The sequence below is a fragment of the Gavialis gangeticus genome, unplaced genomic scaffold (assembly GCF_001723915.1).
Source record: "Gavialis gangeticus isolate Ggan-Ray unplaced genomic scaffold, GavGan_comp1, whole genome shotgun sequence".
Taxonomy (NCBI): domain Eukaryota; kingdom Metazoa; phylum Chordata; order Crocodylia; family Gavialidae; genus Gavialis; species Gavialis gangeticus.
In genome coordinates, this window is record NW_017729008.1 from 22,301,290 (window position 1) to 22,312,833 (window position 11,544).

Genomic DNA, 11,544 nt, shown 5'->3' on the forward strand with positions numbered 1-11,544 from the left:
TGTTGCTCTTGCATTGTTTCAGACAGCTATTATTGGTGATGAAAAAGCGGAAATGTTCAGATCAAAAGTGACCTCTCGAATCAACATGCTCAACATCGTGCAGATAGCATTAATCATTGTTGGTTCTGTGATGTTCCTGGCATTCATGATCTCATATTTTGTGTGCAGAACAAAGGATTTCAAATAAGTAAGTAGATATTGACCGCAATGGGAACTTTCCCTCAGTAAAGACTTCAGGATCTGGGCCCTAGAATTCTTTAGTGGATATTATGTATTTAGTGTTCCTTGAATTCTGAATTCTAATTCAGCCAGACATTTATCAGTCAGTTTTACTTTAGGTGTTTCCCTTGAAACAGTCACAACATTTTTCAGCTCAAGTTTGCGAATTCAGCTCATGTCACTAATCAGGCAGGATGTTATCAATGCTTTTAGTTTCATGCAAGATTAGACCATGGGACTTGGAAGACTTGACAAGCAGTGCCTTATTTTCAAGCAGTTGAAAGGGTCAGACTCATGGGACTCTTCAGCCTGGAGAAGTGCAGGCTCAGGGGGGACCTGGTGGCTGCCTATAAGTATATAAGAGGTGTTCACTGGGATCTGGGGGAATGCCTGTTCACCAGAGCACCCCATGGGATGACAAGGTCAAATGGTCACAACTCCTCCAAGACTGTTTCAGGCTGGACATAAAGAAGAACTTCTTTACTGTCCAAGCCACAAAGGCCTGAAACAAACTGCCTCCAGAGGTGGTGCAAGCACCTACTCTGGACTCCTTTAAGAGACATCTGGATGTTTATCTTGCTGGGATCTTTTGACCTCAGCTGACTTCCTGCCCCTGGGGCAGGGGGCTGGACTTGATAATCTTCTGAGGTCCCTTCCAGCCCTAATGTCTATAAAATCTATGAAATCTATTAAATGGCTTTATGATCTGTTGTCCAGAGCTGTTCCACAGATCAGAACTGAAGTGGCCGTCACGGCTGTTCCACTCCCCTTCTTTGAGGTACAATGCCTTTTGAAACCCTGGAGTTGCAGATCAATAGGTTCTCTTAGCAGCATTTCCCAGCCTGACCTACTGAACTTCCTGTGCACTATGACTTAGGCATCTTGCTCTAACAAGAACTTTGAATACTCTAATTTTTTCTTGTTCACCATTTCACAGTTGAACTGCATTAGTTTTACTGGGTCATGGCATTATATAACAGAGCATAGGATTAAATAATAGTCCAATAAGGTACAAATGGGGTATAGCACAGTAAATAAAGTAGTTGTAGCAAATGCATGTAGACACAGTAAAACATTGACAACCAGCAAAATGGATGTGTTTCTTGAATGAATTGCAGGAAATGAGGGGCTAAATAGTATCAACTTCAATATAATGCTATAAAATTGTGTATTTGAGGTTAGTAGCATTTTACAGAAAAAAATGACATAGATAATAGGGCTCTGCAAAATGGTACCATTCTGTTTCGCCTTGTGTTTCAACAGTTCAATGGAACAGTGTTTTGTCTCAAATTTCATTTCGAGTCGAAACAGTTTTTCAATTCCGTCGAAACAAAAAGGCTGTTTTGACACTGTTTCGAGTTTTGCTGGGGATGAGTTTTTCCATCCCCAGCACTACATCACACCGGGGGTGGAGGCAGCCCAGCTGGGCTGCTTCCTGAGGCCCTGCACTAGATCGCGCAGCTGGGCTGCCTCCTGCCCCAGCGCGATCTAGGGCAGGGTATTGGGAAGCAGCCCAGCTGACTTGACTTCCTGTGCCCAGCCTATGATCAAAACGTTTCAACTTTTAAAACATTTCGACCAGCCTCTTTTTATTTCGAGCCTCTTTCAATGGCCTTTATTTCATTCTGATTTTGCTGTTTCGACCTTGAAATTGGTTAAAACAGTATCAGAACTAAACGGCCAGTGAAATTTTGCACAGCCCTAATAGATAATAATATATAATTAGAACAGATTGTCTGCCCTCTATAAGGCACCATTGTTTTGCATAAATTACTAAGTCATTCTTACTTAGTAGGAAGAATATATATACACAGTTTATTAACCACTATCTTTTTTCTTTACAGACAGCAAAGGTCTTCTGAGGTTGGCAGTAGCTGTCATATTTCTGGCAGTTTATTTTGTCATTGAATCGTACTAATCTGATGCCATAATGTACTTTATACAAACAAATACACCATGGAATTAAACACACTTTTCTGTTCTGGGAAACAATGGCGATGCACAGGGAGTGCATGTGGGTTCGTGTGTACCCCCTGAGTGTGCCGGTGCACCCCATGTGAATAGGCACCGCTGGTGTCGGCAGCACTTGTGGGCGGTTGCCACTGACCTTCCGCCCTCACTGCTGATGCCAGTGGTGTCTGCAGGCGGTCTGCAATCGCTGATGGCTGCTGCCGCAGCTGCCAACAGTGTCGGTGGGTGGTCGCTGACTACTAGTCCGTGCTTGCAACCCCCTCCCCTCCACCGCCAACAGTGCTGTGGCTGCCTACAAGAGCTCCCCGCTTGCTGCAGCCATGCTCCCATCACCGCCAGTGCTGCTGCCGCCTGCAGGAGCTCACCGTGCCCCAGCCTCTGGGGGCACATGGTGTTCATGCTGGGAAGAAAATACAGGTTCCATCTTACCAGCTAGAAACAGCTAATGTTTCCAAAGGTACATTTTTACCATGTCATCAAAGAGGCTCAAAGTCATACCCTGAAATCGCTATCTTTGTGTAAACCTCTGTTACGTAATAGTAAAATAACATTTAAATTGGTTAAAAGCGAGATCCAATTTAGAGAGCAATCTATCTTCCACCATTTATGCAGCTTGCTACTTTTCTTGTCTTGGGACTGCAAAATATAGGAATGAAAGCCATTTGCTGATGTTCTAGTCTGAGCATGGGTTGAGGGTGATGACAGCAAATTCATGTAGTGCTCAGTAAGCTACATGTATTTTTTTCTTTCCACTCTTTTAAGGAATGGAAGCTGCTGCAATAGAATTGCTACCCTCTTGTTTGAGATGTGAATTTTAATGAATGTAAAGTTTATTATGTAGAGTGTGTGTGTATATGTATGTCAATAAAAGACCTACTATAAGATTTGTTTTAAACAATGTATGTACAGAACACCTGTTCAAATACACACATATGTATGTTCATTTGCACACTAACAGTGGCAGATCCATACCCAAAATTGCTTCCCTTCTAACCATCTCTTTCTGCCTCCTAATCCCTAACCTTCATCCACTGCACCCTCCTACTTGACCCCTTACTTACCGCTTTTTTTCTGGCAGTTTCTCAGCCAACTGCCTTTCATCTTGCAAATTCATTTTCATCTCAACTTCTCATTTTCATCTCAGCTTATCCTTCTATCCTACCCTTCTCTCAGACGACATGATCCACTTTACCATATCCATAGGCAGGATCAGTCTCTGGAGAAGTGAAAGCAGACCTGCTAACACCAGCACTATCACTAGCAGTCATCCCTTCCTGATACAGAGGAATGCAAAGACAAAGAGGGGGGCTACAAACCTCTCTTACTGGCCATGTACTGTGATTGTGCAAGTGCAGCCAGCTCTTTAATAGGATGTATCATCCTGGCGGTTGATCCAATGACCATTGAAATCAGTGCTGTATTTTCATTGACTTCAGTGGAATTGGGACCCACAACTCACTCTGAAGTAAGAAAGTCAGTTCCTGTGAAGTATTTGTAACTCCCGTTCACTCACTGAATTTAGGGAGACCTGCATGAATTAATGCTTCTCGGGATTTGGTGTTTTCTCTCAAAAGGTGATTGCAAAGGAAATTAAATTTATGATTACATCAGCCAATATTCACAAAAACACAGCTTCATCTGGTGAACCCTTATCATAACATTCAGCAACAGATGTTAAACCAGGAAAATTTGCCTTCCTAAGAGAAGATAACATGAAAGATGAGAAGGGGAAAAAATGGTTGATGTGCTACTATATGTTCAGAACATTTTGCACTAGGAAATATGCCATTCCCACTGAAGTCAGGGAGAACTGACAAGATATTCTGAAAGGTCAGATCCTTTCTAAACAAAAATACAACATGCAGCCAAGGCTGATGCAAACATTACATTAGGATATGCAGATGTTCGACTTGCAGAGAAAAGCAAGCCTATTAGGTAAGTGAGCCTATATATATCTATCTTTTGAGATCTGATATCAGGATCCCGGCCTTATTGCTATACAGTCAGAAAAAAGCAAGACTATTTATGAACTATTGAGAAAACACTGATTCGATCATATATTTCAGTTGTAAGATCCTGCTCAATGAGCACTAGCACCTGTGATACATTGAACATGACTATTGTAACAAATAATTAGAGCTGGTGAAATTATTCATTTCTGATAGTGGACCAAATTCTGGTCTGAAATTAATGGAGCCAGGCTGCTTAATCAAATGAGAAATCACTTAAGTGATTCTGGAACAATTTGTCTCTGTTTGTCTTTGCTAATCATTTGCATTCTTATTTCCACAAATCTATTCCCATGCACATGTTCTCCATGAATTGTTTTTTTAAGTAAATCACAGGCTACAAGTTGCTCACAAGCTGTTTGCACTGGATCACTTTTCCATGGATTTCACCTTGTGTAGTCATCTGGGCAAAATGATTGCAGTCAGGCTGCCTCTGTCCACCCTTGAGTAATGAAACACTTGTGGAGCTCTCAAAGGCTCAGGATGGAGAAGCAGATGACAAAAGTGCCTCTAAGCTTCCTGGTACCAGATACAAATCCCAAATTTGGGGGGTGGGGGGTTGCTAGGTTAGTGGTTAGTCATTAGACTGTTAGTTGCTAACAATCCCAAAGAGATATTCTGGCAGCCAAGGACTTCTGAGGCACAGAGGCATTCTGGCCACATGTCCTTTTTCCCTTGCCATGACTCCATACTATGTGGGGAGAGGGTTGTAGCCCAGAAGATCTTACACTGGTTCCATAACCCTCAAGGATCCATTTAAAATGGTTTGTGGTGAGGATCCCCACCGTGGTTAGGGCAACTTTATGCTGGGGAATTAGCTGCCATAAAGCTGCTACAGTTCAGAGCAAGATGAAAGACCAGGATGATGACATTTTTACACGCACTTTGTCTTAATTAGTGTAGGTATAAATGATTATTCAAGGTTCATGACAGTGCAACATTGGCCTTTTAATTACTCTCTGTTGGTTCATAACTCATTGTGAAACAGACATTTGTTTCTGTTCCAGAATAGCCTGATAGAGAGCTTAATGCAATATAAGGCAACCCTAACACGCCTCTAATTTGTGCTGACGGCTAGCCAACCAGCAGGAAAGTACATGGAGGCATGAAAGTTGCTTCAAATCTGTAAGCTTCTTTTGGCTCTTCTCCTTCTGAGCTGAAATCAGTACAGCTCTGCTGCTGTTCTACGTCAAGACTGCACAATACCTAATTTTTCCATGCCAAAGGCTAATGGTGAAATCTTAACTCAGCTGATGTTAAAACTGGTATTGCCTTACACAGGATTTCACTTCAGTTTTTGGCTAACTGTCCATTGCCAACAGGTCAGATTTTCCTGTCTTAGGAAATATTGCAGCAATGGTCGAAAATTCAGACTACAGTTGTGAAAACCTTATCCCTTATGCAATATAAGTAATTTTAGTCATGTGTAGATTCCCATTGGTCTCGATCCAGATTTGGACTATTAGGTGATATTCACCATCTAGTCTGCACTTGGTTAATGCGTTAACATGTTTAAAACATTGTTTACAGTGATTCTGTATTAATATAGTGAAAATAATAGGATAACCTTAATTGATTACCTTTTTATTTAAGATTTACAAGTAAGATCTCCATTCTTCCTTGTTAAGCCATTGTACTGAACAAGCATTTATAACAAATGTTTCTGAGCTTTATAAAATAAAATACTTTAAAAATGTTATAGACACCTACTTTCAGAACCGTAAGTGTTTGAGGATTAATAAAGCTTTTCATGTTGGGTAATGATCTCCTTTTTTCTTACTGTTTTGAACATGTTGTCTCTTCTCTGGGGACTGGAGTTACACATTGTTACACAAAAGAGATTTTGTCCAAGCTTATTTCAAGCTCATTAGTGAGAGTGCAGGAACAAATATCCTGATGCGCAGGACAACTAGCAAGTATGGCAGAAGACAAATTTGTCTTAGCAGGGAACTCTTCAGTAAACTAAAAAACAAAAAAGGAAGTTTATGAGAAATGGAAACTTGGACAAATAGCTAGGAAAGAGTATAAGAGCATCGCTCAGGCATGCAGGGGTGAAGTCAGGAAGGCCAAAGCACAACCGGAGTTACATTTAGCAAGGGATGTGAAGGGTAACAAGAAGGATTTCTACAAGTATGTTGGTAGCAAGAGGAGGATCAGGGAAAGTGTGGGTCCCTTACTGAATGGGGGAGGCAACCTTGTGAGAGAAGATGCAGAAAAGGCTGAAGTGCTCAATGCCTATTTTGCCTCACTCTTCACAGGCAAGGTAAGCTCCCAGACTACTGCACCAGGCAGCACAGTTTGGGGAGGAGGGGAGCAGCAAACAGTGGTGAAAGAATAGATTAAAGACTACTTAGAAAAACTGGACATGTACAAGTCCATGGGGCCAGATGGGATGCACCCAAGGGTGATAAGGGAATTGGCTGATGTAATTGCAGAGCCATTGGCCATCATCTTTGAAAACTTATGGTGAACAGGAGAGGTCCTGGATGATTGGAAAAGGGCAAACAGTGCCTATTTTTAAGTAAAGGAAAAAGGGAGGATCCAGAGAACTACAGACCAGTCAGCCCTACCTCAGTCCCTGGAAAACCCATGGAACAGATCTTCAAGGAATCAATCCATTTATAAGCACTTGAAGGAGAAGAAGGTGATTAGGAACAGTCAGCATGGATTCACCAGGGGCAAGTCATGCCTGGCCCACCTGATTTCCTTATATGATAAGGTGACTGGCTCTGGATATATGGAGACTGGTGGATGTGATATACCTTGATTTTAGCAAGGAGTTTGATACAGTCTCCCACAACATTCTCACAGGCAAGCTAAGGAATTATAGGCTGGATGAATTGACTGCAAGGTGGATAGAAAACTGGCTGAAGCATTGTGCTTAGAGAGTAATAATCAATGGTTCCATGTCTGGTTGACAGCCAGGATCAAGTGGAGTGGCCCAGGGGTCAGTCCTGGGCCAATTTTGTCCAATGTCTTCATCAGCAACATGGAAGATGTCACAGAGTGCACCCTCAGCAAGTTTGCAGATGACACAAACCCTCTGGGGGGAGAGGGTAGGGCTAGGATTCAGATTGACCTAGACAAATGGGAGAATTGGGCCAAAAGAAATCACATGAGGTTCAAAAAGGACAAGTGCAAAATCCTGCAGTTAGGACAGAAAAATCCCATGCACCAGTACGGGCTGGGGACCGACTGGCTGGGCAGCAGCTCTGCAGAAAAGGACCTGGGGGTTACAGTGCACAATAAACTGAATATGAGCCAGCAGTGTGCCTTTGTTGCCACGAATGCTAATGGCATACTGGGCTGCATTGTTAGGTGTGTTGCCATTAGGTCAAGAGAGATTATTCCCCTCTATTCAGTACTGGTGAGGCCCATCTGGAGTACTGTATTCAGTTTTGGGCCCTCCACTACAGAAAGGATGTGGACAAATCGAAGAGAGTCCAGCAGAGGGCAACAAAAATGGTGAGTGACATGATTTATGAGGAAAGACTGAGGAAACTGGGCTTATTTAGTCTAGAAAAGAGGAGACTGAGACGGGACTTAACTACCTGAAGGGGTTTCAAAAGAAGATGGGGCTAGTTTGTTCTCAGTCATGACAGAACAAGGAACAATGGTCTCAAGTTGCAGCAACGAAAAGTTTAGGTTAGATATTAGGAAGAATTTGTTGACTAGGAAGGTAGTAAAATAATGGAAGAGGGTTACTCAGAGAAGTGGTGGAAGCTCCATCCTTGGAGGTTTTCAAAAGCTGGATAGACAAAGCTTTGGGTGGGATGATTTAGTTGGGGATGGTCCTGCTTTGAGCAGGGGGTTGGTGTAGATCATCTCCTGAGGTCTTGTCCATCCTTAATTGAGGTCTTGTCCATCTTTTCACCGGGAGATATAGTTAATTGCTGCTTGTATTGACTAGCAACAAATTATACCATCCTGCTTCATGGGTTGGCTGTGTTGGAGAGAAGAACCCTGTCTCCCCAACCACACTCCATGCCCCTCTGCTCACTTGCTCTTACTCCTTCTTTACTCTTGTGTTCCTTTACACACCAGTGCAGATCAAAGTTTAACTCTTAATTACTGTATGCATTCTCTCAGATCCCTCATTAAAATATATTTCTTCCATCTGAGAAATGTCATTTCATTGAAACTATATACCCAGTGGAGCAATGCAAGCCATCCAGGGTAGTTTGTGACTGTGATGTTATACCTACCCAGTTAGGGGGATTAAGGCAGGGATCATATCTTATATATAGATTAACACACTGTCATATTTAACAAATAATTAATAAAAGTCAATGTATTTTTCACATTCCTTTTGCCAGAATAATCTAGGATGGAGGCACAGATAAGCAAATGGCCCATTTTACTAAATTCATCCCACATTTCTAAATAGGCCTAATGTATGTAATATTTTCTATCCTGTTTCTTCCGTCATCAAAGCGGGCACCAGATGTCTCTTCTATTTCTGCATAGAACTGTTAGTAGTACTGGTTATAACTAGTCTGCAGCTTGCCTCTTGCCTCTCCCTGCAAATGTACAAAGATCAAATAACTTGCAAGACCCTGACTTCCTTGTTCACTACCCAATGAAGAAGAGAGTGAAAAGCTGTGTATTCTGTGCCACCCAGTGGACATTTATTTGTTCACAGCTGATCATCCTCTAGCTTCAAATGAAAGTCAAAAGTAACAGACATGATGATAGAGTCTTAAATTGGTGCAGAGGAGATCTCCAGGGCTCAAGACAGGCTCATTCCTATCCAAACCATCCCATTCAAATTCTTGGCTAACCTATTCCTATATCTACCCTATGTCACATAACTCCAAGCCATAGCATCTTAACCTGGCACACTGATTCCAAATGAGTTGTCTACTCTTTGGATGTTGTTTAATATTAATCCAGCAATACGCCCTCTGCATTAAACAGAACTGGAGCTAGATCTACATCTGTTTAATCTCTCCTGAAATCTGTTGCTAGTCTTTGCACTATCCATAATTATTGCTTCTTTTCTTTGCATGATCAAGAGTAAACACTCTGCTTAAGCACTTAAGTGATAGCCTTTGGCTTCTTTTCCATTTATGCTGACTTAGCAAATGATTGGCAGGTAATGAGATGCATTTACCTCTTTAGCGAAGACATGTGGCCCTAATGGCTTTATTCAGATTCTTAGATTCATAGATGTTAGGGTTGGAAGGGACCTCAGTATGTCATTGAGTCTGGCCCCTTGTCCTGGGCAGGAAAGTGCAGTGGGGTCAGATGACCCCAGCTAGGTGCTTGTCCAGTCTCCTCCTGAAGACCCCCAAGGCAGGCGAGAGCACCACCTCCCTTGGAGCAACCCTTACCATAAGAAGTTCTTTCTAATGTCCAACCTAAATCTGTTCTCTGTCACTTGTGGCTATTGTTTCTAGTTACTCCAGGGGGTGCCCTAGTAGATAGAGAATCTCCTATTCCCTGCTGCCCTCCCCTGATGAATTTTTGTTCAGGGGTGTGCGCTTGCAGTGGCAAAAATAGTAGCAGCAAAATTTGTGCCACTAATTTTTGCCACAGCGCACATCCCTGTACACGTGCTTTGTTGAGGGATGGATTGTCCCACTTTGGGGAAACTGCCCTTACTCAGCTCCTCCAAGCTCCTAGTGTTCTGGAGGAGCCAGGGCACAACTGAAGAAATGGATGTGCTCTGGCCAAAAGGCAGAACATTTCCTTGGAGGACCAAGCCTCTCTGTCTTCTGGTGCATGCTCCTGTCACATGCTTTGGCCGTGTTTTTTCCCCGTGCTTTTTTTTTTTTTTGCTACTAGGATGTCCTGGATGGAAATGTTGGCCCTGTGCTGCAAATTTGTAATGCAGGGCACGTTTTAACATTCCCCAAGTGCAGACTGTGACACCACAAGCACCCCTGCTTGTCTGGATGTGGCCAGTGTCTTCACATTTTCAGTAGGTATATCAGGATTAGCAGTACTGAAGACTTTGGAGTTACACTGAGGTAAAATTAGCATAAAAAGAAAATCAGGCCCCCAAAACTGCTGCTGTTATTGTTGTTCATAGAAGCATAGAAGAGTAGGACTGGAAGGGACCTCAAGAAATTATCTAGTTTAGTCCTGGTTTAAATATAAAATATCTCCCATAATTTTTTTTCTAGCTTGCTTTTAAGCATCCAGTGATGCATATTCCATAGCCTCAGGGGTAGGTTGGTTATAACTTTTCTTGACAAGAAACCCCAGGGGCCCCCAGTGTGGTCCCCGGCTGACCCAGAAGTGGACCGGAAGTACTTCTGGTCCATTTCCAGATTCACCACCGAGCATGAGGGGGTCCCCCCGCACTCCTGTGGGATGCTCCATCTGCCCCAGCATTGCAGCGTTCACGAGCTGTGCCTGGTACCTGGAGGTATGTAGAAAAAGCATTTAAAGCTGTGTTTATGGCTGAATTGCTGATTCTCTGAATCAGCATCGAATCTTCAGATTAGGATTTGGTCAAATTGAATCGGGGACAGTGATCCGAATCAACAAATCAAATCACTGTTCCTGATTTGGGCCAAATCCAAATCCAAATTGAATAGGGCCCATTTTGCACACCCCTAGTTCCCAGTACAGCCCCAGGTCTGGGAAAGCCCCACTGCCAGCCCCAGCCCTGTGGCTGTACTTTCCCTACCTTCTCCCTGGCACCAGGCTATCTCTAGCTCCCCCGTCCCCTCTCCTTCACCCCCAGATGGATAACCCTCCCACCCCCAGCCCACCAGACTCCCCATCCCACAAGCCATTCCCAGTGCCAGATTTACCTGTGCTTGCCAGTGCCAGGAACTGAGCAAGTAAGTGCTGAGGTAGATGGGATTGGGGAGGGGGGATGGGTTCTGTACAGTTCATTCTTAGATCCACCTAACTAGTCTAAGGTCAGCACCTGGGGAAACTAAGTTAGATCAAGTGGCCATATTAAACCTGATCTAACTTCTCTACAGCTTCCCTGAATGTCTGTGTGCAGCCCAGATGTAACAAGAAGCATTTCAAAATGAAATGCTTTCAAATAGTTGCTGTTACATCCATAGTTATACTCTGAGTGCATTAGCCATTTTTGGAGCACTGCATAGGGTATGTAATTAAGCCTACTTGCCTTTAGACATGCTTTAAATGCTGTGTTCTTTATCCAGGGACAAAGAAAGGTAAACACCTTTGTGCACATCCACACATGCAAGCACGTGCGCTTGCAGCAGCTCAAACAGAAGCAGTGAAAATTTGAGCTGGGGTTTTTTGCCTCAGTGCACGTACCTAGACATGCACTTTGTTGTGGAGCAAATCGTGCCACTTGGGGCAAAATAACTCTGCCTGGCTCCTTCTGGATCTGCAGCCAGGGGGAGCTAGAGCC

At 43.1% G+C, this 11,544-nt stretch overlaps 1 protein-coding gene across 2 annotated transcripts in view; it reads left to right on the forward strand.

Annotated features, from left to right (window-relative positions):
• The window catches only part of CD36 (CD36 molecule), a 75,512-nt gene extending 73,060 nt beyond the window's left edge, over window positions 1-2,452 (forward strand). For both annotated transcript variants that reach the window (XM_019509495.1, XM_019509494.1), the window contains exons 13-14: window positions 23-187; window positions 2,064-2,452. In XM_019509495.1, coding sequence (XP_019365040.1) covers window positions 23-187 — 165 coding nt within the window. In that variant the 3' untranslated portion in view covers window positions 2,064-2,452. The remainder of the gene's footprint in view (window positions 1-22; window positions 188-2,063) is intronic.
• The last annotated feature ends 9,092 nt before the right edge of the window (window positions 2,453-11,544 follow it).